The sequence below is a fragment of the Apaloderma vittatum genome, unplaced genomic scaffold (assembly GCF_000703405.1).
Source record: "Apaloderma vittatum isolate BGI_N311 unplaced genomic scaffold, ASM70340v1 scaffold13766, whole genome shotgun sequence".
Taxonomy (NCBI): domain Eukaryota; kingdom Metazoa; phylum Chordata; class Aves; order Trogoniformes; family Trogonidae; genus Apaloderma; species Apaloderma vittatum.
The window spans coordinates 16,147-42,833 of NW_009723476.1; the positions used below are offsets into that span (position 1 = coordinate 16,147).

Genomic DNA, 26,687 nt, shown 5'->3' on the forward strand with positions numbered 1-26,687 from the left:
TGACCACAGAGCAAGCGCAAAGGCACACATGGCACGTGGCCCCTTGTAGCAAGAGAACCATGTCAGGATGTTGAAAAGCTCTGCGTTGTTCAAAATCTTGCTACTGATATGTCTGTGTGTAAGCTGAAAGAGCTTGTAGGAAGGTGACACACACATTGGCCAAGAATTTAATGCTGCATTAAGCGTTAGATCTATTTAAACCACATTTGGACCTGAGCTTCCAGATCCGTTTTATTCTAAGACTAAGCCATATGTAGTAAAGTAGTGCTCTGAGAGCCTAGCTAATATGCAGTGAATGAACAGAGTCAGAAGTTCACTTTAGGACTACAGTATTCCTGCAAAACAAATTACCAAACTGACTATGACCTTGCTGTGAGTGTTAGACCTGCACGGTATAGGTTTCATCCACAGGCCTTTTACAGATACACATTTACCCAAATAAACTAGTTACTCAAAAGTGTCTTTTCCAAGAGCTTTATCCATCACACAGCATACAGTAACATGTCCAGGATTCTTTTCCCAGGATAAAAGTATTTTCCTGGGAATTGGGGAATAATTAATTTTTGACCACTTTTTCCAATTTCTCAAATTAGCTTCTTCTGAAGTATCAGTTCTCTAGGGATCTCTGCAGTCAGCTGCTATGATTAAGTATCCCCATTGCTTAATTAACTTAAATTTCACACTTGGAAATAGGTTTGCCCAGGACAATAATCACCATTTCTGTTTGAAAAAGGATACAAATTGAAGTTTAATGATATGGTGGATGCAAGACTTTCTGGTATAATGTCCTGTGGTCTTCCTTGCAGTCTGGAGACAGAAGGCAGGCAAGCACTATAGTGTAAATTTGCAGTCAGACACAGAGCTGCACCAGGGACCCTCTATATGCAACAACATTGAGGGAGGAGGGGAAGGAAGGAAATATCAAAAGAAGTATAACTGTAAACATCTTGCATTTTTAAACTTGCACAGATGTTCTTGTTTTGGTTTTAATCTTAACACAATTTCAGTGTTAGAATGCTTGGGGCAGAGTCCTGCGGGATACATTCTCAGACATCACATTAATTTGCCTGAGTGTTATTGCCCAAGAACAGTACTGTGGCCTCACTGGCAACAATCACATTGCTAGAGTGCCGAGGTAAAATCCATGTAATGCAAAATAACTTTCAAATTAAGGTTTTGATGGGCCATATCAAAAATACACTGACATTTTTACAGAATGTTTACAGAAGATGTCAAGGCATCACTGGCTGGGCTCCCATCTTTTTCTGTCCTCTGCAAATGACCACAAATCAGGTTGTTATTCTTGCAGCATCTTGTCAGGCCCTGAGGTAAATGGGATGTATAACAAGTAAATTTAAAATAATAATAATAATGCTAATGTATTTGCAAATCTTGTTTCATTTTTGTCTATTTTTGCACTGGTTCTTTAAAATCATGAAATATGATTTACAGTACTCCTCAGATTAAAATAAAAATATCTTGAACAATCCTTTTAAATTGCAAGATGGAATGTTAGATTCATTTTTTTTCCCCCCAATCAGACAATTAATGTGGGTTTTCTATTTATTTAGCTAAGTCAAGATAATTTTTTATAAATTTTTTATAAATATTTTCATTGCAAATTAAACAATTCATGAAATTATTTTATTACACTTGGTTTTCCCTCCTTTTTGCTTACTATTCCTATTCAGGTCTCATTACCATACATAGGAAAAAAAATCCCCTCACCTCACTGTTCTAAGGTGAAAATTATTTGAGCCATGCTTTTTATATCCTATGTCTGTACACATGATTTCCTTGACTATAACATCACACCCACTCCCAAATATTAATGAGGTTTCCTTCCTAGCAACCCTGTGAAACAGGGAATGCAGCTGTCATCCCCTCCCAACACACACTGCCAGTAGAAACCATTTCAACCCAAAAGGAAATTCTTCTCTGGAAACAATGAAGGAACTCCTAAACGCTTTCTGCATCACTTGCAAAGCCTTTCACAAAATTGTTAGCAGGCAAGACAGTTTAGTGGCAGACATGCCTCTGATAAGATCCAGAAGACAAAGCAATACCTGGAGAAGAGGAACCAGCTAACAGAGAATAGCAAGAACGACTCCAGTAGGTCAGGTTTCTGTCACCTGCAGGAGCAAATGTCCTGGCTTCTTCATGAATGACTGGTTCTGCAGAGGTAATGCACCATGAAATGATGCCTGCAAATGGCACCTACCTATTGGCCATATACAATGGGTGGAAATAAAAACCTCACAGGGCTCATTGAGCATGTGGCTCGCTGCAGGCTTTTGATGTTTCAAGCAAAGCATTAATACAAACCCTGGCTACAGCTAGCCACATTACTGTTTCTTTGGGTACATTTGCCTCGGAAAGGAGAAAGGCCAGTGCTGAGAAAGGCCTCTGAGAAGCAGTAAGTGACACAAAGCAGACACTCGGGCATCACATTCACATCATCACCTCAGATATGTGGAGTAACAGTCAAATGTGTTGAATACATTGTACAATCTTCACCCTGCTGAGACTAGCCTGCAGTTATCTATCATCCAATAGAGGCATGCAGAGCTGCATACAAGGGTTCAGAAAGAGAACAGTCTGCACGTAGTACCAGTTTAGAATACGGCTCGTTCCCAAGTCTCTAAAAGTCAGACTCTCATCACACAATCATATTAAATATCAACTAACCATGATGTATACTTGCCTGTGGAAATGATTAAGACACCATGAAAGCTAGTCTCTTTCCTAGTTGTCTAAAAAACTTGAGAGCAATAGAATGTTAAAACATACTTATTACTTGGTCAAGACTTTAAAAATGTTTTTTAAAAAATAAACCCTGGCATAGTACTTGAGAGAAGCATCCTGCTGGAGCCCTCTAGCCCACTGGAACTCTGAAACCTCTGATCCTGTGAGGCACAGGGATCATGAGCAATCCAGGCATGCCTGGGAAGTCAGCAATGACAGCAAGAACGTGCTGCCACTTACTCTGCATCTGCAACTCTTACTGGCCAAATGAACGTGGGAAGCAGAAGCCCCCAAACTGAGATTGTGATCCATACACTGCAAACCAAGATAACGCACTGAAGCATATTCGAAAATTACACCACCAAAATTAACACATTGACTGCTCCTGTCAAAATGGAAAACTAATAAAAATCAGTGTTCTTCAGAGGTTCATGCTTTGTTTTGATATAAACTGTCTCAGGTAACAAGTCTTCCACATGGTCTTTCAGGAGACAGTTCTTACAGCTAGTATAAACTTCACTCTCCAGTTTGTTTCTGTAGTTTATAGATGTTTAGAATTAGGCCAGTTAGCTCAGTCAGTTGAGCGTGGTGCTAACAACACTAAGGTCACGGGTTCCATTCCCTTTCGGTCCCCATGTGTTGCCCGATCTAGTCGAGAGGTGGCGTCCCTGGCGGCAGGGAGGCTGGATTAAAATGATCTCTAAGGTCCCTTCCAGCTTAGGCCATTCTATGATTCTATTTTTGATGGAAGATCTAGGCAAGGGCTCAGTAACATTTTTCAAGGCCCAACCTATAAGCACACTGTGTGGGGAACATTTCTATCCATTCAAACAGAGCTTGTGATTCTCAGGACTTCATAGAAGGCACAGGACTCTTCTACCTTGAGCTGTCAATAGTCTTATTCTATGTGCAATACATATCTAAATGGATGCCCAAAGATCTTACTGTGTGTGGACAGTAAGCTAGATTATTTTATGTTCTACTTAACATACGTATTGTCGTCTGAGAGTATTGTAGCAGAGTAGACAGTACAAGGTTGGGATATGTAATGTGAGAATGCTCAGAAAGGCTACGTATTTACACAGTCATAAGTAGAAAACACATTTTAGCTGACTGAGCAAAGCAGTCACACAGGTCATTTTGGTAAAGTGCAGCCTGTGGCATGGTTTGCTATAGAAGTTTGACAGATAATCAGTGCCTAAATCAGCCTTCCCAAAGAAAGGCTATTACATGCTGAGTATTAGAGACCAGGGATAGTTACACTGCGTCTACTCAGGCCTTTTAAGCACAGATGTTTGAGCTTAATAAATCAACAGGATGTTTTGCACAGCATATAGTATTCCCCACCTTTACAAACAAATCCAAAGTGCATTAAAGCTTTCCCCGACAGAAGATTGCATCAGTTGTGTCTGCCAGTAATCCATGGCTAGCTCTTTGTGCAACAGCTGAAGGGCTTGCTAATATATATTTAAATATATATATAAAATGGCAGAACTACAAAAGTCCCCACAATTAACAATTTTAAATTACTTCAAGCTTTTAAGCTCACTTTGTGTGCTAGTTACCTGTGCACAAAATGGTAGCTTTTTCTTGTAGCATTAGGGAGTCAAAAAACATTTGATATTTCAATGCTGTCATGAAACTGCCAATAAAACAATATTATTTAAAAGCTTGTGGTTTATAAGCAGTAGAAAAAAAATTAAAATCACATGTTAACATTTCTGTTCATTAGTAAAACACCTGCACAATTCTTGCTAACACAACCAGCTGTCTCCTCCTAAAATGTTCCAGAATGATAAACTGAAGACAAACTAGTTTCCTTCACTTTTCTTTGTGCTTCAGAAGTTATTCCAGTTCTTTGCTCTCCAGTTCAGAAACTGTAAATATCATTATTATCTGGAGAAATTGCTGAACTTTTTCAAATTAAGTTAAATTCAAAAATTGGAGTTTTCCACTTTGCTTCTTTATGTTTTCCAATCCATTTCTTCTCCATTCAAAAAGAGGAATTTGTATTCCTCTTGTCTCTGTATAATACACCCATAATCCTTGCTGTAATAGAGCCCTATATAAACTAAAGTCAGCTCTAACAGGAAAAGAGAAAGCTGTTGCTTCAAGCTCAAAATAGCAAAGAAAATTAAGTGTATTATTAATGCTTTGCGTATACTGAACACTTTTTAATATACCTGGCTGTACAATAATTGCTGAAGGTGACTTGAAAATCAAAACTTATATTAAAGGTACACCATTGTTCACTCATTAATAAATGGTACAACAGCCCAATAGCCCACACGGTTGCATACTAGGAAATCGTGGAAATTACACAGAAAATCACAGAATCACAGAATGTTCGGGGTTGGAAGGGACCTCTGAAGATCATCTAGTCCAACCTTCATCCCAGCATACCTAACCACTACACCATAGCCTCAAGTGTTAGATCTACTTTTTTTTTAAACACCTCCAGGGTTGGTGACTCCACCACCTCCCTGGGCAGCCTGTTCCAGTGCCTCACCACTCGTTCAGTAAAGAACTTCCCCCGAATATCCAATCTAAACTTACCCTGACGCAACTTGAGGCCATTTCCCCTTGTCCTGTCATTAGTAATTAGAGAGAAGAGACCAGCACCAGCCTCACTACAGCCTCCTTTTAGGTAGTTGTAGAGGGCAATAAGGTCTCCTCTCAGCCTCCTCTTCTCCAGACTAAACAAACCCAGCTCCCTCAGCCGCTGTTCATAGGGCATGTTTTCCAGACCTCTCACAAGCCTTGTTGCCCTTCTCTGCACCCGCTCCAGCACCTCGATGTCCTTCTTATACTGTGGTGACCAAAACTGGACACAGTACTCGAGGTGAGGTCTCACGAGTGCCGAGTACAGGGGCATGATCACCTGTACTCAGCCTACTCAGATTCAAAAAGACCGTGCAAGCTAGAACCAGAAATAATATAACTGCTTCACTATTTGCCTTTGTATCTTATTTCAGAGTATATAACACTTCTCCATAAATCTGAAAATGACAACAGATATAACTCCAAAGAGATCATGAATTATTCACCTTGTTGGAATGATGTTATGTAAATTCCAGATACTCAAAAGTTTTTGGCCCTGCAGTTCACATTCAGGCACTTTTGCAGCTATTATATACGTATGGGTTGATATCCTGTATGCTTACATTTTGATTATTTTCTTTAAACTAGAACAGAAGTCTAATAACTAAGCATTTTTAGTGCTGACTCTCTTTTTACCATTGCAAGAGTCTGGAAAGATATGAGGGAGAGATTTCAGAAGTTAGGAATCACCAAAGCTTTGCTATGATCCATATTTCTCATCATGTTAGCTCCAGAGCTTGTGTAATGTGCTATTACAGAATTTCATCCATAGCTCCAAAAGCTTCCCTTCTTCCTCCTTCCTAACAATCGCCTTACACAGATCAAAATTATCCTGTAGAAAGAATTCAGGAAATCGCATGTTAACATAACATTACATGAAAATGTTACAATGAAAGCCACTGACAACCCCTCCTTGCCATCATGACCTATTGACACTTGTTTTTTTTTCACTGGGATGGAAAAATTATCCCCCTATCATTTTGTCAGCTGGCACTGATACTCTGAGGCTAGCATGATGGCATAAGAGGTGCTATATAATCCTACTGTGCACACAACCCTTTTCCATCCACTACTGTGCCTCCAGAGTAACACTAAATCTGTCACACAGGCTATACAAGTCTCCATAGTCCAAACCTGTTTTTTTTCCAAGAAAAAATTAACTGCATTAGTCCTATTAATTGCAATGCAAAGTTAAGCAGTACACAGAATCAAGCAATTTTATGTAAAATAATACAAATGCCCACACCTTTCACAATTAAAAGTTCATTGGTATAAGCATTTTATAACTGCCAACATATCCAGCTGATGCCCTACTGAGCTGACCACCTTTCACTGTTCATTGTCACAGAAAACATGCTCAGGATTACATTATCAGAAAAAGTAACAAAATAATTATTGTATATTGAAACATTTCAAATACATCCAAACCTGACTAACAGGAACTTAGAAATTCTTTACTGATTTCAGTACCATGGAAGAGGGTTGACTCCATCACTTCCAAGTCATTAGTCCCAACACACTACAGTCACCACAATCAACAGTTTCCTATTGTATTGGTATCTCCCCATCTTACATGTAGCTCTGTATCCTTCACTGCAAGTGATTTATGTTAAGAAAACCGACGTACTTGCTCTTTCATAACTGCACTGTTTGAAGTTTTTGCTACCAAAAAGCACAAAAAGCCACAGGTAGAGCCACCATTACTGCTTGCAGTCTGTTGCACAGACAACAAGAGATGACTTGAGCATGGCTTAGCCTTTTAGAATGTCTCTTTATACCTTCCTGATTTCGTATGCTATTTAGGGTTGCACATTTCTAAAGGTGCAGTAACAAGCACAACCTTAGATGTTAAACTGATTGAGACCAGCACAAAAATCCCCATTAGTTACATTCAACAGTATTCTTAATAGATGGTGTTTATTCCATTCTTTGAGACAGGAAGTCTCAGAGTTCATAAAAAGGATTCAGAAATATCTGGCAGACTCATGCAACATGATAGAGAAAACTACTTGCCGTCATTGCTGATACATTAAAAAAATCACCCAATTACTGGTAAACAGCACCTTACCAGCCACTTGCTTTCCCTAAAGGCAAGGAATTCTAAAGAGGAAAAGAAAGGGAGCAGAGAGAGAGGATAAGCTGGCATAGCCCAAGGGTTTATATCAGAGACCCGATTAGAGGGCATAGGAGGAAAGTCAGAACCCACCAACCTCTAGGAATGCCAGACATCAGGTAAGAACAGCCTCAAGACTGGACTTCATACACTGAGCCAAAATCAACATTAGGGTTATTCAGGTGAACAGGCACCAGGTCCAAGTTGTGCATGTAGCTGTCACACAACTGAGTTTGGAGCTTCTGATACAGCTCCGGTCTTACAAACATTACTGAGCCCCTAAACAGAATAAAAACAGAATTGAAAAATACAAAATAAAAATCTGCAAAAAATCTCAGCGTTTGTAACACACGCGTACTGTAAACTAAATATTTTAATGGAATTTTATGATGCAGACCCAGATTTACTGTAAGTAGATTTGATTTAGTAACAAATGCTGCAGAATCAGAAACACATTGCTTGTTAATAACCATAATATTAATTTTCATTTTTCCTTGTACTTTCCACTAAATATGTAGATTTTTCATGTTTGGGCTCTTTCAAAATAAATTTATCTTACCCAAATATTAGCCATAGTAACAGCAGCTTTTGCAAATAGAATTGAACAACTAAAACTTTTAGAAGATTCTATTGAAAAATTTTATTTATAAATAAGGTCTGTGAAACTTCAGTTGTTTTTAAACTAGTTAATATTTTACCATTGCATCAAATGCATCAAAAATAATTGATTTTCTCTGCCAAAATATCTTGAGGGGAAAAAAATCCCACCTTTATCACTGAAGTTGCAGATAGAGAAATTGCTTTGACATTTCATTTCCAGCTTGAGAAAATGTGAAAAAAAAATGAGGTAAATAGGTAAATACAATATTTGAATGACAGAACCATCAAGAAAACCTGAAAAGTAATGAGAACACCTGGAGGAAGAGAGTATTATCTTTAGTGTGAGCAAAATATAATGTGATAATGATATAAGGTGGCTGTAGTTGTTTCTTTCCCACACAGTATTCTGAAATGGTCAGATACAACAATCTTCCAACAAAAAATAATATTGAATTTATCTAGAAAAGACTAAGTTAACCAAATGACACACACAGCTGATTTTGTTTCAATCCAATTTCCTTCTCTTAATAAATTTCATTTTGTTACTAATCTCCTGGTTTTAAGTTGTTTATGAACTTCATGTTAATCACTTTTCAGTAGATGAAAATCTTTAACCTCAGAGGTACCACCAGGGATATTCACATTATTCAAGATTCTCCAGTCAAAGGGAAACAAGACTTAGAAATAAAGCACAAGAGACGCATACCAGTCTTACATGGGAACAAACCAATTATTAATAATACAGACTTATATGCACATCCTGTCTTTCTTTTGTGTAAATACTTCTATCAAAAAGTAAGAAAAAATAACACTGACTCTTGTTTCTATTAATAATAGTCCAAAAGCAGCGTGTTAAATACTATTTCATAAAAGAAATTATACAGACTTCATAAATACATTGGGGGAGTGATGAGTTTTGCTACCATTTGTCACAAATATAACACAAATGACATTTGGGAATACAGACCAGAACAAATTTATATTAGATTTTAAAAAGATGATTTTTATTAAGCACAAACAGCTTTTAATACATTATCAATACAAATAGGAAAACATCTGTTTAATGAATCTGATATATCAAAGATTTGATGGGCATGTTGCATACTGGCACAATAAAAATGATCTTTTCTTTTTTAAAAAAAAAAGCATTTCAAATTAAAATTACAGGGTCACCACTGTCTACACTGCAGGAACTTTACCTACAGCCTAAAATTACTACATCACCTGGGCATGGCAGGGGGAAGCAAAGAACTACAATTTCGTAATATGGAGCTCCTAACACTTTCATTAGCACCATTCAAAGCTTGCATCAGCTGTTTAACTAAGAAGCAGCTGACAGGTCAGGTAAAGCTTTACAGCAAATTTCAGTGCAAAGTTTACAGTTCATTTTCATAAGATACTTGTAATCTATGGTTTCATAGCATGTTAAATAATTATGGCTTGATAGATGTTCAGTGTTAAGATGCTGAGAACATTTACTTGGAAAAAAAGATGAGACTTAACAGCGGCTGTGAAATGCATTTTAATACATTATGCCAAATTCTGTAATATGCAAACAACATGCTGGATTACAAACTGAAGTCCTATTATGAATTCATAGTCAAGGGTCACTATTAGCTCTCAGGAGTAGTGGCTTCTGGTTGTCTCAGCTGCTGCTTTTTCAGGCTAACTAGCTTCATCTTCTCTCTAATGTGTTCTGCTGCAGAAGCCATATCACTTGGGCTCCCAAAGTACTGCTCAGACCTAAAAAAAAAAATCCCAAAAAACAACAAAAAAAGAACCACAAAAATTTATCAGTGAAAATAAGACAATACGTAAATATACATATGAATGGCACTAGAAAACACAAAGCAGATAAGAAAAATAGGCACTTTTTCCTCTTGAAATTTAAAAGCCACCTTTAAAAGGTTTTGGAGACTTGAGTGATGAGACTTGACAGCAGATCTTGATGAAATTATTGCAAATACTAAATGACCTTTTTATACCCAAAAGATTCTCTCAGCAGCAGGGCACTCTTCTATAACTGCAACTAGATGCTTCCCGATACCAGCGTTCTTTTTTTACTTCCCTTCTTTGACTACCTCCTCCAGGTCAGTCTGGCAGTTTTGAGTATTATTACCACCAAGGAAATCTGCCTATACACAAATTCTGAGGTTATTCAATTGCCTCATTATTGAAGGACTCTGTGTCTCTGAAGTCAAATTGTGTCATCTGTCTCTCAAACTGAAAAGAACATATGGCTGCGTAAGCTGATTTCTCTCTCACAAAAACAACAAAAGAACAGCTGAAGACTTAACCAAGCTGTCAGCGAAAGGAGAGTTTGAACAGAATATACATTTCAGCAGAAGAACAGGTATTAAATCTAATTACAAATCATGAACTTGAAGACTTTGGCAACAGTGGTAGGACAACGGACTTCAGACAGTGTTGGGGAACAGGTGTAAGCAGACAGAAAAGTTATTTCACATTTCATGCAGGAGTAGTGTTTAACTAGAGAACTCCAGACAGGAGTTGCACAAATGCCCATGGAATCACAGTACAGGTAGGTTTCTCCTGATGCAGATTAGAAGCCACGTGTAGGACAAGGAACAGTCATCTGGACCTTCAGAAAGATACTGACAGAAGTCCAAAGTGGTAAAGAGGCCAATGAGGAAGCCTCCAAACATTTTATGACATTCTCTGTGTTATTGCTACAAATGAGTGAATCCTTTGCAAATTGTTTATTAAATACTTCAAAAATAGAATGCCAAGGGATGAAATGTGAGTGATCCTGGGATTTAGTACAGCTAAGATCCCACTTCTGAGAAGGGGATATGCAGAACTCTGCTGAAATGTCAGAAAGGTCAGAAATAACATTCAATATTCAGTCAACTTAAAATGCAGGAGTTTATATACACTTATAGCTGTGTTAGGATTCAAACCTCAAAGTGTGAAAGCTTTTTTTTTTCCTCCACAGGGAGATTTCCCAGGTTCTAACATTTGGTTTTACTTTAACAGTTATCTGCAAATTAAATCTGTTTTAAGAATATCAGTTGCCCAGTCACTAACATCTGCTATACAAAAGTCATATAAAATTACTTCAAGAAACATTACACACTTCATTTTAGGTTTTTTTCCCTTTCCTCACAGCTACAGAATCTTCTACTATTTTCAAATATACTACGGAAAGGGCAGTAAAAAAATAACTATTAGTTCAAGGCCTGAGTCCATCTTCATGGATAGCACTCTTTACTGAAGGGAACTATATTGCATAGCGAACATGATATTTTGGAAATAAGATGACAGGAAATCCATTTTCATGACCAGCTTCCTGTAACTGTAGTTTTCAGACTGACTGCAGGTAACCCATAACACAGTTGCCTGATACCATCTCATAAGCTTTCAGCTTCTAGTTCGAAATGCTGATTTCAGATTTCATCTGTTATTTGTGTGGGATCTCACACTTCCAGAGACCAGTTCAAAGGCTTGGTTATACTCATGTAGAGGAAATTAACTACAAGCTCAGCCTCACAACGGAGAAGTGCATCCTACTGAACACAAATCTGAATTTTGGTACATCTGAGATTTCAGATTTGATTTGCTTTTGTAGCTCAAGACAGTCACCAATTTTTAAGCAGTATGAATAACCTGCAAGAGAAGTACCATTTTATTTGCTGAATAAATCAAATGTAGATTTACATCTTCAATGTACTGGTTTAAGACTTCAGACAGAATTACAACTAAATTAATCAAAGTACTATTACTTGAATTTGATATCTTTTCTAAGGGAAAAGACATTACAAATGGTCATTCTTCTCTTACTTCTATGTACTTAGCTGGTGTAAAGACTGCATAAATCTAATCATTACCAAGTGTGGAAAAATCATCACTTTTCAAAAGCAATAAAGACCACTTTTTCAATGTTTGAAATTAGACCTGCCTGTTTTCTGTGAAAGATGAGAAAGAATTTTTAAGAAGTATTAGTGCACTGCCTTTTTAATTTCAGCAATAAGCATTCAGGATTCTTGGGCAAATGAGACAATTATGAAACTTTACCAAAAGCATATTTAGAAAGCAGCAGAAAACATTTTGCATACCCATCAGGATAAACTACAGGCACTGTTAGTCTGTCCAACAGCGATTTCCCAACTGCCTCAATTTCATCAAATTGTTCCATTTCATTAAAAGCTTCAGGCTGCTCTGGACATTCTTGCAATATCTGTTTAAAAAAAACAAAACAAAACAACACAAAACAAATCAGAATAAAGTACCGAAGAGATAGCATGTAGTTCTTTAAGTGCCATTACCTGGCAGAGTAAATACTCCTTCAGCATCTTCACTGCCACATTTATGAGATCAATTGAAATATTCATATAATTCAAGAAAGGAAAATATTAAGCTACACTGAGAAGCCAGTTCAGGGCTATCACTGCTCTGTACCAGAATGCTCTACATCTAAGAAGGAACAAAACAGTAAAAAAAGTTTTGCTACACAAAATTCCAACAAGAAATATGAAATGCATAAAAATAGTAACCTGAATCATTAAACATACAAGACAGTCATATAAAATGGAATAAACACAGATAACGAAGGGGCTCTTATAAGCCATTTCAAAAGTAAAAACCACATCTAGCACAAAACAGATGAGATTAAAACAGTCTGAACACAAGTGTTTCCAGACAGGACCGTGACTTGATACTAGTACTTAGTTCTGTATCTTCTTCCACTTGTGCCTCTGCCACTTCTTTCTTTTTTACCAAAGCAGCATGGATATTAACAGCACATTTTCCTCACACATGTCGCAAGAGAATTTTTTTTTAACAAGAGCACTATATTTTCAGCTAACCATTTACTTTTTTTAAGCTTATGATTGCCTAAAAACATAGCAATTTGCTACAATAATGAAAGAATGCTTATAATATGGAGTGAGAAAATCAATGGTTTTAAGATTTTATGAACCATTGATTTCTAATATGGTATGAAGTAAAACTCTTTTCAGCCATCTGTGACAGCATAGATATCTTTCCGCTTTTGTGAACTTCCATCAACTCCCTGTGCCTGCAAATTGAAAGTGTCTTCCATTAATACAAACAAAAAATAAATAAAAGCAAGGAGCATATGAATCATCTTCATATCCATGCTCTTTTTCAATGACAGAATGAACTTTCTTTTAATATGTGCAAGGTGGGGTTTCTTTGCAGTTGTAATTCAATTCAATCTTACTGTCCATATTAGAGATATGCACTCCAAATTGCTTTTCTGAAAATGCATCTTTCACAGAAAGAACATTTCTTAGAGTCACAAAGGTGATCCAGGGGCTAGAGCATCTCTGCTATGAGGACAGGCTGAGGGAGCTGGGATTGTTCAGCCTGGAGACAAGAAGACTCCAGAGGGACCTAATAGCTGCCTTCCAATACCTGAAGGGAACCTACAGGAAGGCTGGAGAAGGACTTTTTACAAGACTGTCCAGCAATAGGACAATGGGAAATGGATTTAAATTGAAGGACAATAGGTTTAGATTGGATCCTGGGAAGAAATTCTTCAGTACAAAGACGGCAAGACTCTGGAATAGATTGCCCAAAGAGCTTGTGGATGCCCCCTCCCTGGAGATGTTCAAGTCCAGGTTTGATGAGGCCTTGAGCATCCTGATCTAGTTAAGGGCACCCCTGTCCATGGCAGGGAGGTTGGATTAGACGATCTCTAAAGGTCCCTTCCAACTTAAGACATTCTATGATTCTACCATCTTCTGGACAAAAAGGCCCTGTGTCTCATGATCTGTGTTAATGGACATTGTCTAATATTCAGGCATTTGAAGTCTTTCAATGTTCCCCCACTTCAGCAAGCTGTTACTGACTAGCAACTACTCCTCCTGACATCGCAGCTGAGTGCTCATACTCAGCTGTGGCTCCCAGCATCATCCAGCTGGGCACAGTGGTAAGATACCTGCTTATAGGCGTTCAAAAACCCTACCACGCTAGAGGTATTTGGAAGAAAGCACGTTCAAAACCCTCCAAGTGTAAAATACAAGACACAGCAACATAATACACATAGAAACTAAACTGTTGAGAGTTGCATTCATTTACATGGTTCCTGAGAAGGATATGGTATTCAACATGCACACAGCTTAAAAGGCAATGCTCCTTTTAACTCTCCAAATATCTTAAATGACCTTTCACAGAAACACAAATCAGGAAGTGTTCCTTGAAGAACTACAGTTTAAAACACACAAAGAAATGCTTTATGATCATAGCTCCCCTCTGAAAATAAAAAAATATTCTTCCTGGCCCCAACTCAATCCACCTGAACTTCAGGGCTGCTGTCCTTTTTGTGAAGCAGGCCCTATACCAACAGAGGTATGTAAGCAATAATTGCATCAAGTACTGAAACTAAGTTAGAAAAATATACTCAGAATCTTCTTTCTGCCTTTTTTAAAAAAAAATATTTAGAAAGGTAAGAAAAATTGTGTATTTTTTCTCATGTTGTTTGCTTAAATTCTGACAAAAAATTATCATTCTTGAAAACCCACTCACTTTTTCAGCACTTGAATGAAATGTAACAGCCATTTCAAGCCGGTGTACTCTTTCTTCAGAAGTTATTGTAAACTGTTTCCACACTCTGTTCAGTCTTGGAAGCGTGTCCCCTGAGGACCTTGAAGTGCATCGCAGGGACTGGCAAAGGACAACAGTTGCCTGCAGTAACTGCCTCCCATAATCATAAGTACTCTAGAAGTTGGAGGGGATAGGACAGAAAGCACACATAAAAACTCTGCTTTTAACTTGGGAGCTAATAAACATCTTAAACCGACGGCAAACAAGTTTATGAAAGCTCTTTAATTTAGGTCGACAAAGTATATTGAATTAATCTGGTCTACTAGAAAATGCTGCTTAAGTATAAATAAAATTGTAATGACCAAACAATGCTTATGTCCTTTAAAATTAAAGATTTTTTAAAAAAAAAACCCAAAACCACAAACACCCAAAATCTAATCCCCTGTTGTCTAGCATTCACACTGGCAAAAGAGCTTCCTGAAAATTTCAAATAGCTTCTTGTATCTTACATGGGATACTTGATATTTACTGCCAAGCTGACTGACTGCACCGTCACCATGTTTGCGGCCACCCAACATCCAGGTGCCCTGTGACACACGGCTGTAACAGCAAGTCACCCCTCCTGTCATTGACACTAACTCACAGAGAGAAAATCAGTGCAAGTGTAACAGGTGCAATTTGAAAACATCATGTCTGTTAATTGGCAAGTCTGAATTAGACATTCCTAAAAGCAATAAACATCTGAAAAGGCACCTGAAAAAGGCCCAGCTTGTACACAATCTGTTCTTACACATGAGAAAGAACTTGACATGTACCCAGCACCTGTTTCCATACTTATGATTTGCAAACAGGTGTGCAAAACCTGCCCGGGGGACTTCAGTGAATTTCAGCAGGCCCTTGTACAGCAGGATTCATTAGCTGGCTGCTCTAGTTAAGAACTAAAGCTGGCAGCTCTGTTCAACCACTAACTGGTAGTGCCAGAGCTCTTCGTATGAGCAGCACCATCATACATCAACTGTCAAATCTGGGAAATCAATAGAAAGACACGCTCTGTCTCATGAAGTAGAGCACAAAATTGACTGAAACCAAGTAGCTCATCCATATTTCAGCATTTTATTGCATTCCTTCAAAAGTCATTATAAGGACCGTTTGAAATGCATGCCTTTTAAGGAAGTCAATGTGAACTTTATGTTTTGTGGTTTGTGTTGTCTATATGAAGTAGATGAACTAAGGCAGTAAACTGCAGCGTTGCTACTGTTGATGGAGCTTCAAAAATCTCATTAAGCTCATCACCAATCCCAGCAATCATGATTTATTCATTCAAATATCAAGGCAAACCATTAAGACTAGTAACAGCTACTCCATGGTTGTCTACACAGGTACCAATTCTATACAAAACCCATAGTGCTAAAACAATTATTCACTTCACCTGTGCAACATCAACAAATTTTCGATGTTTTTCCAGTAAAACTTTTGTTTCTTGAGCATCATCTCCCAAGCGGATGTGTGTCTTCAGCAGGGCATCCAAGAGTTCACTTAACCATTCTACTGCCTTAATAACAGAGGTTAAAACAATAAAAACTATTAAATTAAAAATAAATTAATCTGGAAGCTTGAAGTAACTTCAGTATTAGCATATACTTTTGATATGTAAATAAAAGATATATATCAAAAATTGGTAGATCATGCATGCAATCAGCAAATAAACTGTTTTCAGTCACTGTTATATCCTTTATTTTTACTGTGCGAATTCACTAATGTGAATTTGAAAGTGACAAAAATACTGTACAAGTATCAACCTCCAGAAGTGTAATCAGTGGTCTACAAAGACCAGAATGATGAAATTCTGTAAGCATTTCCATACCTGAGCAGCATCCTCTTCACATTTAAATAACTGTACCATCTGAAGCATCTTCAGTCGACGCACATCTACCATGTCCTCACACCTTAAACAGTAGCATAAAAAGACTCACCAACACATGCACGGAAGACAACATGCTGAGCTTGACAGCAATGCTTATAGTGAGCAACATCAAGGTGCAAGTGTTCATGAAAAGGTGATTAAAGCATTTTTGTGCTGCTTAGCTTGGCCACAACATATATCTCGCACAACAATAACCAAACACGCAATAAATAGAACCGATCATTACAACTCATGGAAATTGCAATCGTCACTACTCTCAATGAGGCTGAGCTATGGAGAGTAATACCAGCAGTAGCTACAAGGCCTTCCAGCAGCACTGCAGGTTCCCTACCTTGTTACACAGGTAAGATTTGCTACACAGAGGCTTACCTAACTAAGGCTTTATCCTACAAAAGTCTAGGTGAAAACTGACAAATCTGGCCTAAATCTGAATTGTATCATGAGCTCATGGGCAAGGATTTCTTGGTGAATAAAACAAGGGCTCTTTAGAGATGTACTAACATCTTTCCTTTTTTTTATTTTAGCTAAAAGATTGCAATAATTGAACTCTTGCAGAATTGTGTCCTTTGCTCTAACTTGCCAGGAAGCATTTCAAAATCTAATTAATTTAAAAACTAATTCTAATTATCTCATTCTGAAGTAAGCACATTTTGCACTTCTTTCTCTAGTTAGAATTAAAAATGTATTGAAAGTTCTTTTCTTTCCACAGTGAAAACTAAGCTAATATATCTAGCAGAATGACCTTTCCACTTCAATTTCAGAGCCTTCTAAGCAGACAGCAAGATTCAGACTCCCATCCAGAGCAAATGGAATTACTAATGTCAACAACAGTTACCACTATAAGTGAATGCAAAAGATGGTATGCATGGATCTGTTTTTTCAAACTGGTTGCAAACATAAGCACTCCCAAAGAACAGTTTGTTACATGCTGCATTTTTTACATGTCTTGTAGTGCTGTGATGCTTACAGAAAGGAAATTCATTGCCTAAAAATGCAGAAAACTGTTTATGCATTCTGAAAGAATAATTAAAGCAACAAAACATCCCTAGAAATTAACATTATACTATGTGAATATAAATAATAAGAAACATTCAATAGAAATGGAGGGAAAAAAATGAAGTGTCACAAAAATTACTATTAAATGGTACTGCGACATAGTAGTCCTTATTGGACTTTTTTGTCTTTCATCCAGGCGGAAGAACCTTGTTTAATCATTTGTCATCTGGAAGCTGCTTCATACCTTTATCTGAACATTTTATTGACTTTTTGATCCTCTAATTGATGTTCCACAATTCCATATCCCTTTTGAAGACTGGAACAGAATTGTGTGAAACTTAAACCAGAAATGGACTACAGACTTATGAAGTGACACAGTGACATTTTTCCTGACACTGAACACTAAAAGCAATTTTTGCAGAAATTGTCCAACTTTTATCTTGGAGTTAGTAGCTGATTCACAGTCTAATATATGAAGTTTTTCCTTCTCCCACTTCTTCTCAGTACTGAATTGCAACTGCTATTTTACCACACGCGGTCCTCTACAGTTCTTTGCAGCTGGCCCTCTAAACACAAACACTTCTGTTCGAGTACTTAGGATTCAAAGGACATACCTAAACCAATATCTTATCTAAGCATTACAAAAATGCACGGTTTCTAACTAAACTCCCTAAGAAAACAATTTGAGTGGTAGAATTAATTCCTACAATGAGCAACTTGATGCTCATTAGACCTTGTTGTTCCCTAAAGGGACCTTTTTGTTCATCCATTTCCCTCAAAGTTCAGGCACTTCCTATGGAGAGTACTTTACTGCCTACAAGGGTTCCAGCAGTGATAATGAGCAAAATCATTTGATTCTTTCACATTGTTGAGTACAAAAAACAGGCAGTACTATAGCCAATCTAGTATTATTATATCTTCAAGAAAAAATAATCAATGAAAGGCTTGGAGGAAGCCTTTCATTGAAGGAAGCTGCGTTCTTGCAAATGCAGCTCTGCTCACCATTCTTCCCTACTACAACTTCACTGTCCACACTACCTTTTTTCCAAAACTCACCAAAAAACACATTTTGAAACTGGAGCCCTGTCCCACCAACACCTTCTCTTTTTTTTTTCCTATCTTTAGGAGTGAAAAAGCCATGCTCAAAGGACAGAGGTTACAAAAAAGCAGAAGATAAGTCAGTACATAACTAATACATATTTTTAGAGCCATCATCACTACTCTACTCTTATTATACCTCAAAAGTGCTAACATATAAAAGATGCCTCTTGCATCCATTCTATAACTCCATATAAAGGGAATGCATAATTCTTGAGCATTTACAAGTACAGAAATGCACTCACACACTCCATTTAGTACCAAAATACAAGAGACACTTGGATTTATGAATATGCTACAACAGATTACACAGGGAAGCTTCTGTCCCCTTTAAATATACCAAAGATAAATTACAGTTGTACTATATCCGTTAACTGAAGATAAAACGAAACTATCTCTTTAAAAAATAAAAAAATATGTAAGTGGCCTATTAGCACATGAAAATATTAATGACCAGAACTGTTATTACCTTTGTTTTCTAAGCTGCATATCTTCCATCACTCCTTGGATGTGGTCCACATTTTCTTTGTTTTCAATGGTCACATCTTTTCCATAGGCCCAGGATGCCTGGTTAGATATCTGATCAAGAAGACTTTGACCTTTTTCACGCAAGCCTTGCAAGCCTAAGTCTAATGAAAAAAAAAAATTATCACAAATTTATTTATTTTTTACATAATTTTTTTCCTCAAAGGAGAGAAAATGCAACAGAATTTGAGATGGACGGCTGGAAAGTGAAAAGGACATTAGTATCCATCTTTCACTGTCTTTTACAACTTTTAAGTTTGACTGAGCATCTGTCTAAACTAAGATAGCAAAACCATATCTCTTCATTATGACCTAGCAAATAGCAAGAAATAAAAGGTGACAGTGAGTATTAAATATTTAGCATAAAAATAGCTAATTAACATCTTTCATCCACACAGTTGCACAATACCTAAGATATTTATCACTGCTAAGTGGTTGTTGCCTAAACATTCTTCCACAGCTGGCAGAAGTTACTACTTCATAATACATCTGATATGACTGACTTCTTTTTCCTGTACTGAAATATGCCAACCCTTAGAATCTGCTGTTACATCTGTTATTTGACAGCTCTATTATCTGTTTTCCTAAAGGAGTATCTAGTTTATGCATCAAACTATTATATTCCAATCATAACTACTTTTACTACATTTCATTTTGCTTCCAAGCTCTTTCTCCTACCACAAATTGGACTAGATGATCGCTATAAATCCCTTCCAATTGAAATATTCTGTTCTATATGCTTGACAGTCTTACAGCCTTAAATGTGCCATTTATTAACATATACATTCAAAGCTACTGCGAAATACTCAGTACAAGCATTCTAAATCTGAATGAATAATAAACTTAATTATCAATGGGTCAGTTTCGGAGACAAAAAAAAAGATCATCTAAACATATGTTTAAGATACTAAGCATGAATAGTGAGAGGAAAAAAATTGTTTGCAGATGAAATGCATGATAATGGTATATAACAAATACATATTACATGTAAAATACTTAATAGAAAATAATTTCCAGATCATTTTCCCAGATAGAACTACTACACAATAGATAGCATAAGCAAGGCAGGGGTAGGTAGGTGGAGAATTACTTAGCTACCAACCTGAAGAGACAGATACTAATTTTTTTTTTCCTATCTTTTTAAAAGAGAATGGTCGAATTACTGTTTTGTTTTGGGGGGTTGTTCTTGTAATGCATTCATTAGAATGTGTGTATCTAAAATGTAGAAATATTTTGCTTACCAACACTTTTCAACTTCTCTTCCAGTAGTTTTAGAGTTTGTTGAATTGATGCTCCATCTGCTGGTGCGACATCTACACACAACATTCCTAGTAAGCCATCCAATTGCTGAGACAACTAAAATGAAAAACAATGTAATTGCTCATATTAAAAGTTTGAGATTTGGATGGTTGGATCTGCAGTCTTTTTCTAAATGTTTGGAAACCTGTCATTTTAGAAGATTCTCTTTGTATCTAAATGAAATGAAGGTGAATGACCCGTCTGCCTATAAAATTCCAAGAGCACACATCCTAGGTGGGGGGAGGAGGGAAGCCAAGATTTTTAGGTTTTTTAGACAAGTATAAGAAACAAATGTCAATTTAAAAAAGAAACTATGAGAAGTACATCGAGTTGCATTTCAATTAATGTGTCTAAAAAAACCCAAACAAAGAGGGAGGGGGAAAGCAACTTAGTAACTAACAACCATTTTATTTCAAATGCTATTGAAATGTAAGTCACACTACAAAGCACTCCTCTCCTAAAAAGGGGAAATCCATCTTCTCGGTGTTTTAGTTACAGTAAATGAAGACTTAAGGCATTTTCTGAGTGACATTATATTTCCCTCTAAATTTTTTCTCAATATATTCAGCATTTATAATAATAAAGCAATAATATATTGACAGGTGTGACTGTGAAAACTTAAAAGGAAAAACTTACGTCCTGGGCAACACTGTGGAATTCAAGTGCTGCTTGTAATAGATTCTGCCTGAATTCCAGCTGACTGGCCTGCCGGTAACACACATCACTCAGCTGTTGCTGCAATGCTTTCAATTCCACAAGGTCCTCCTCATCCCCTGCATTTAGAAGAGCTGCTATCTGCTGATTAAGCTCAACATAAACAGCAAACCACTCCTACAACATAAGAAAATTAAGTATTAAAATACCAAACATAATTCTATTTCTCTTACAATGGCATTTATCTACCCACAGACTATTAGTAATAAATAACCAGATTTAAAAAGGAACTCATTACAGCTTGCACTATAATTATGAAGCCTCACACAGGAGGAAAACATATTCCTAATTTCAAATCAACTCAAAGTCCTTAGTACATTTTAATATATGTACTGTAGCATTAAAAAAAAAGTGCAGAAAGATGGGAAGGTTACAAGGCATGGCTACTAGATTCCAGCACAAAATCCCACTAAAACTGTTTTACTGAACCAACAAATTTCTAATACTTACATGTCTACAGTGCTATATTGAAACAAAAGACCATTTGCCAAGCAGCAAGCTATTACAAAAAGCTTTCCATAAGACTATCTAGGTGTTAGTTTCAATGACATGTTTGAAATCACCAATAATTTTCTCCAAGTATTTAGAAAAAAATACTGCTTTTGACAAAGTGGAAGTAATATCTATCTTCTGAATAAAGCAGAGTATTCACGTACAGCTTTTTACTACTAAATTCAAAATGCAGAGATTTGTTTTTCAAATACTTTGATTACTGAATATATGCATAGTAGTTATGCCATTATGGTGGTGTATTTGCAAAAGAAAATAGTTCAAATATTTAACAGTTCTTGGAGATTTAAAAGTGACTTGATATATCAAGATTACATTCACATCTTCCATGACTGAGATGCCTGTAAAGCAAAACATGTTTGCTCAACAGCTTTTATTTTGGCCTACACTAAAGTGACCTTCAAATGTCTTATGCACTTCTAATGCTACAGCATAGCACCATCTATTGGCCTAAAATATCTGGCTTAATTAGTATCCTTGTCACATTCCTACTGGGATGTTTGCAACTTTTTTAAATTATGCCTTCAGCTTTTGCATCATTTATTTACAAAGCATGCAAAACATGAGTATAAATATCCATATTCTGAAATTTTCTTTCTTTTTACCCAAAGCCACTTCTACCATCTGCTCACAGGAAGAAACAGCATACGAAAAGATGCAAGGAAGGAAAAAAAGTAATGAAAAAGTTAAATTAGCAGTCAGCCAAAAACTTAAGAGCAGAATAAATCTCTCATCTACCTCAAGAGGGGCAACTAAGATGACGTAATATGGAAACAGCTTTAATTTTCACACACGTGCTATAGATATATAGGTTCAATAAACTCAGTTTACACAACTAAACTCTTGTTATTACCTTATTGAGTGTGACAAGTTAAGAATTCACACAAAAAATATCTAGATTAGTAATTATTAGTTTTTACTTTTAGCATTTAAATACGTTTTTAGCATTAAAGTAGGCAACAGTTGCTGTAATTGATTTTTGGCTAAGCTGTCTCCGAAATTGAGAGAGTAGCAAACCAGATCTAAGAAGTGTGTTTCTGATCCTTTCCATAGGGGAAAGGTAAGCACAGCTGTACAGGACAGCTCAAAACCATGGAGAAAAGGCCAACATTTACAACAAATTTTAAAACAAATCACACATTTCTGCAAATATCATCAAAACAGAAGGAATATAATAAACAATAAATAGGACATGAAAGAAAGCAAGCATTCTAGCTGTCAATTCAATTATTAGGAGAGGGAAAAAACAACAGGAAAATAAAAGAGGAGTACACTCAGCTATTACAAGATGTTCGCAAATCAAAACAGCAAAGCACATTTTTCCAGTACTGTTATAAAAAAATGCCTTTAATTTATAAACAGGAATCTAAATTTAATATTGGCCAGTGGTCACCTAACTACTTCTTTGGCATAAAATTAAAAAATTATTGTCTGACCGTTGTTTCCACAAACTCCTGCCAGCACCTGAGCAGCGTTCCACCACCAGGGCTTTAGTGATGCACAAACTGTGGGCCAGTCTCCAAACTTCAGTATTTAGCCCCAGCTAAAGCATAATTCTCCGTTACAGACACCCAAGTGAGAACAGAGTATATTTAGTCTTGTTTTCTCTAATACGACTAAAGGATATTCATAATTACTTTTGTCAATGAACTAGCCTGGGAATTTTTTTTTTTCCTCTCCAATGAGGATATTTACTGGACGAGAGTGTACTGGTTTTAAAAGCGGAACATCGCTTGAAGAGCTTAAAGCAACAAGACAGAGGAGATGAGATTTACGTGACCAAACAGACACCTCCAACACACACTTCTGCATCTGAGCGGGGAAATTGCACTCAGCAGAGATGTAGTCAATAGAATCTGTGCAGTCAAAGCAGTTTCTCAGACTAAAGGTTTGGGTTGTTTGTTTTGGGGTAGGTTTTGGGAGGGTGGCATCTGGGGTTTTTTCTCTGTTTTTTTTTTTTGTTGTTTTGTTTGGTGTTTTGGTGTTCTTTCAAAATTACGTCGGGAAAGTTAAAAGCCAGTGACTATTTTCTTTGTCATGACCATAAAGGGAACTTGGGAAAGCAGACAGAATTTTTAATGTCTACACCAAGGAAAGTCAGACAAGAGGAAAGTCACTATGAGCAAAACTCCCCTTGGAAAAATTGAGCATTCATATCTCAATTACAGTTAATCACCTGATGGAGACAAAATTCTACTGAACCTCAGGAAGTCTTCAAAATTAGAAGCAAGGATATCAAGCCAGTACAGTTAGAAAATAGCCTCCTCAAGATTTTATTATGAACATAAACTACATTTTAAGTCTTGATCAATGAAAGTGTTAATGCAGTTTCAGCTGCTGGTAAGTATAGTTTAATAAATACAAAAATATTAACTTATTCACCTGAGAAGTACAGGACTTCTCAGCATTTTGGCAGAGAGGAAAAAGGAAATTTACTCCTCCTCCTCAACATGAAAATTTAAGAACTGCTGTAACATAATAATTTCTGTTATTTTCTTTAGGTTTATTATTTTTTACACCAGAAAACAAAAGATAGTAATTACCTGTACACGTGAAGTTCTTAAACCTCTCGGGTATTTCCCTCTGTAACCCACAATATCATGCACTACACAAAATTCCTAGATACTCATAACCAAAATACATTGCTCATAACTCCATGTACTCAGAATTATTTTGCTACTTGAAAAGGGTATGGGAAATCTCACACTGTGCTGACTCTCGATCTCTTCATGTTTTTGTTGCAAAGCTTGTGAAGCTCTAATTGAATCACCTATTCCCCACTGCGTTCTTAGCTGTTCTGATCCAGGTCCTTCAAGCCAATTGACTACCTGTCAATAAGATGACAAAAATAAATCAGTTACATGAACACTGGTAAAAAAAGAGAACTTTGTAACAAAAGCAGAAATATGTGAAAGTAAGCATATGTTTATGGAAAATATCTTTTTGGGATCAGTAAATTCTCATTGAATCCATTCATATACTCAAACAATTTAAGGAGAAATTACTTTTCATTAACCTTGTCCTGACAGCTCCACGAAAGCACAGGGCAGCTAGCAAAAGATTTGTCACATACGTACTTGCCGTTTCCCATCTCTGTCCATAAAAGAGCTTAAACCACAACTTTCTTGATCAGGTACCTCCCATATTCAAACAAGATTTTTTTTTTTTGCCTAAATGAATTACAATGCACAGCTGTATTCAACCTCACACCTCAGAGATTTCTCCTCATTTTGTGTAATATATTAACACTTAAGCAGAGAATATGCACTTACACCAAAATTAAATTCGCACAACTTAGCATTTCACATGTCTTTCAGTTTGCTCTATGCAAATAACAGAAGCCTCTTACAGAGTCTTAATGACTGCATTACTTGGGATCTGCCTTTGCAGAAACCTGCAGGGTCATAGGAATACAATTATGGATTTACCTTGTTATATTTTGAAACTATGTCATTTCATGTTAATATTATTCATAGATTAACTCAAATTTTGGGTTCCTTATACATATTTGAATTATCAGATGACATCTATAACAAAATTTTATGGTAATTTTTTAATACCAAGAAAACAGACAGTTGTGATAAAACCTAATGCAAAAGTCTACTGGAGTCCTGAAGTGAGGAAATAAAGAAATACCCCCACATTCTGAACCTTAATGAAAAAGCATAGGAAGCCAGCTTCCTCTCTTTAATGTGACTTTTGTTTGAACAAAGATGACAGAACAGCTTCACACAGTTTTTCAGGAAATATAATACAATACACAATGTAACACCATAGCCACGAAGACAAATGATGAAGAGTGACTGCACCATTTTCCTGGTGCTGCTAAGGCTACGTTGCAACAGGAATCAGGAACGACCACCACCATTACAGAAATTTACACAATTCACCCCATCTTTTAGTCATCACAACTGTCTTCTCATCCACCATTTTTTGCATTCCTCCAAGAAGTGCTATTTCACAGCTCATAGTATCTGCTCCAAAAGTATCCTGAGCCTTTATCATTTCTAGTGTCTATTAAGACTCTGCAGTTCTAAGTTCTGTTTGTTTAAAGAGAAACATCCTGTTATGCTCAGCACCTCTGCACAGCTGCTGCTGGTTAAATGTGGAATGGATCTAGAAGTGAAGGCACCCCGGCATCCCCCTGTAACCTCAGGGTGGCCTGGAACACTCGCACACTGAAACAGCAGCTCTCATGTAAGTCTGAAACAGCACGCAAGGCGCCTGCTTCGCAGTGCCCCTCAGACCACGACTGCATCCCCCTTACAGGTTTCCAGCAACTACTGTGTCGCCTCTGACAGTGCTTTGCTCAGCTCAGTACACGGCTATTCTCCTGTGACAGGTACTTGAACTGAGAAGAGTCAACTAGGGGACTTGCAGCAAGAAATAATGTTATTTTCATAAGACATTTTTTAATGGTTAATGACTAGACCACTGCAAGGTCTGACAATTTTTGATAATTAAGATTAGAAAAATAGTAATTAACACCTCTGCAAAGGGACAAAGCTAGAATTTATGGTAACAGAGGTGGTCATCAGCAGTCTGTTTAGTAGAACTGCTTGTCAGAAAACATCTGGAAATCACTGACTTCTTTACACTGCAGAATGAAAGATAAAGGAAAGGGAGGCGAAATTATGGAACAGAAGTCAGAGTGGTAGTTAAAAAGAGAGGGTAGGATATTGAAGGCAGAAACAAAGGGAGATGGTTATGGATAAGAGACATTTGAAACACTAGTAGGAACTAAGCAGTTCATATAGTCAGCAGTAGCAGCAAATAGTGAAAAATAAACAGGAACACAAAAGCAAATCCGGAGTGGTCAGCAGTGTAAGTAGTTATACAAAGAACGAAATAAAACTATACTTGTAACGAAAGCTAATAGGAAATCAAAGCATTAAAAAATAAAAATGAGCAACAGAAGGGAAAGACTTTCAACGTACACATTCATTCCAACTGAAAACGTTACAAGCATGTTATACTGCAACTTCTGTTTGTTTTGGTAAAATAAATTCCATGGTTTCCCCCACTCCATCATTA

At 36.8% G+C, this 26,687-nt stretch overlaps 1 protein-coding gene across 1 annotated transcript in view; it reads right to left on the bottom strand.

Moving 5' to 3' along the window:
• Positions 1-9,041: 9,041 nt before the first annotated feature.
• Positions 9,042-26,687, bottom strand: part of SESTD1 (SEC14 and spectrin domains 1) — a 42,601-nt gene continuing 24,955 nt past the window's right edge. Inside the window, exons 9-17 of the mRNA XM_009872140.1 lie at positions 24,359-24,481; positions 21,066-21,260; positions 20,372-20,486; positions 19,075-19,234; positions 16,452-16,533; positions 16,017-16,139; positions 14,570-14,761; positions 12,136-12,257; positions 9,042-9,802 (exon numbers count right to left, since the gene is read on the bottom strand). Coding sequence (XP_009870442.1) covers positions 9,673-9,802; positions 12,136-12,257; positions 14,570-14,761; positions 16,017-16,139; positions 16,452-16,533; positions 19,075-19,234; positions 20,372-20,486; positions 21,066-21,260; positions 24,359-24,481 — 1,242 coding nt within the window. The 3' untranslated portion in view covers positions 9,042-9,672. The remainder of the gene's footprint in view (positions 9,803-12,135; positions 12,258-14,569; positions 14,762-16,016; positions 16,140-16,451; positions 16,534-19,074; positions 19,235-20,371; positions 20,487-21,065; positions 21,261-24,358; positions 24,482-26,687) is intronic.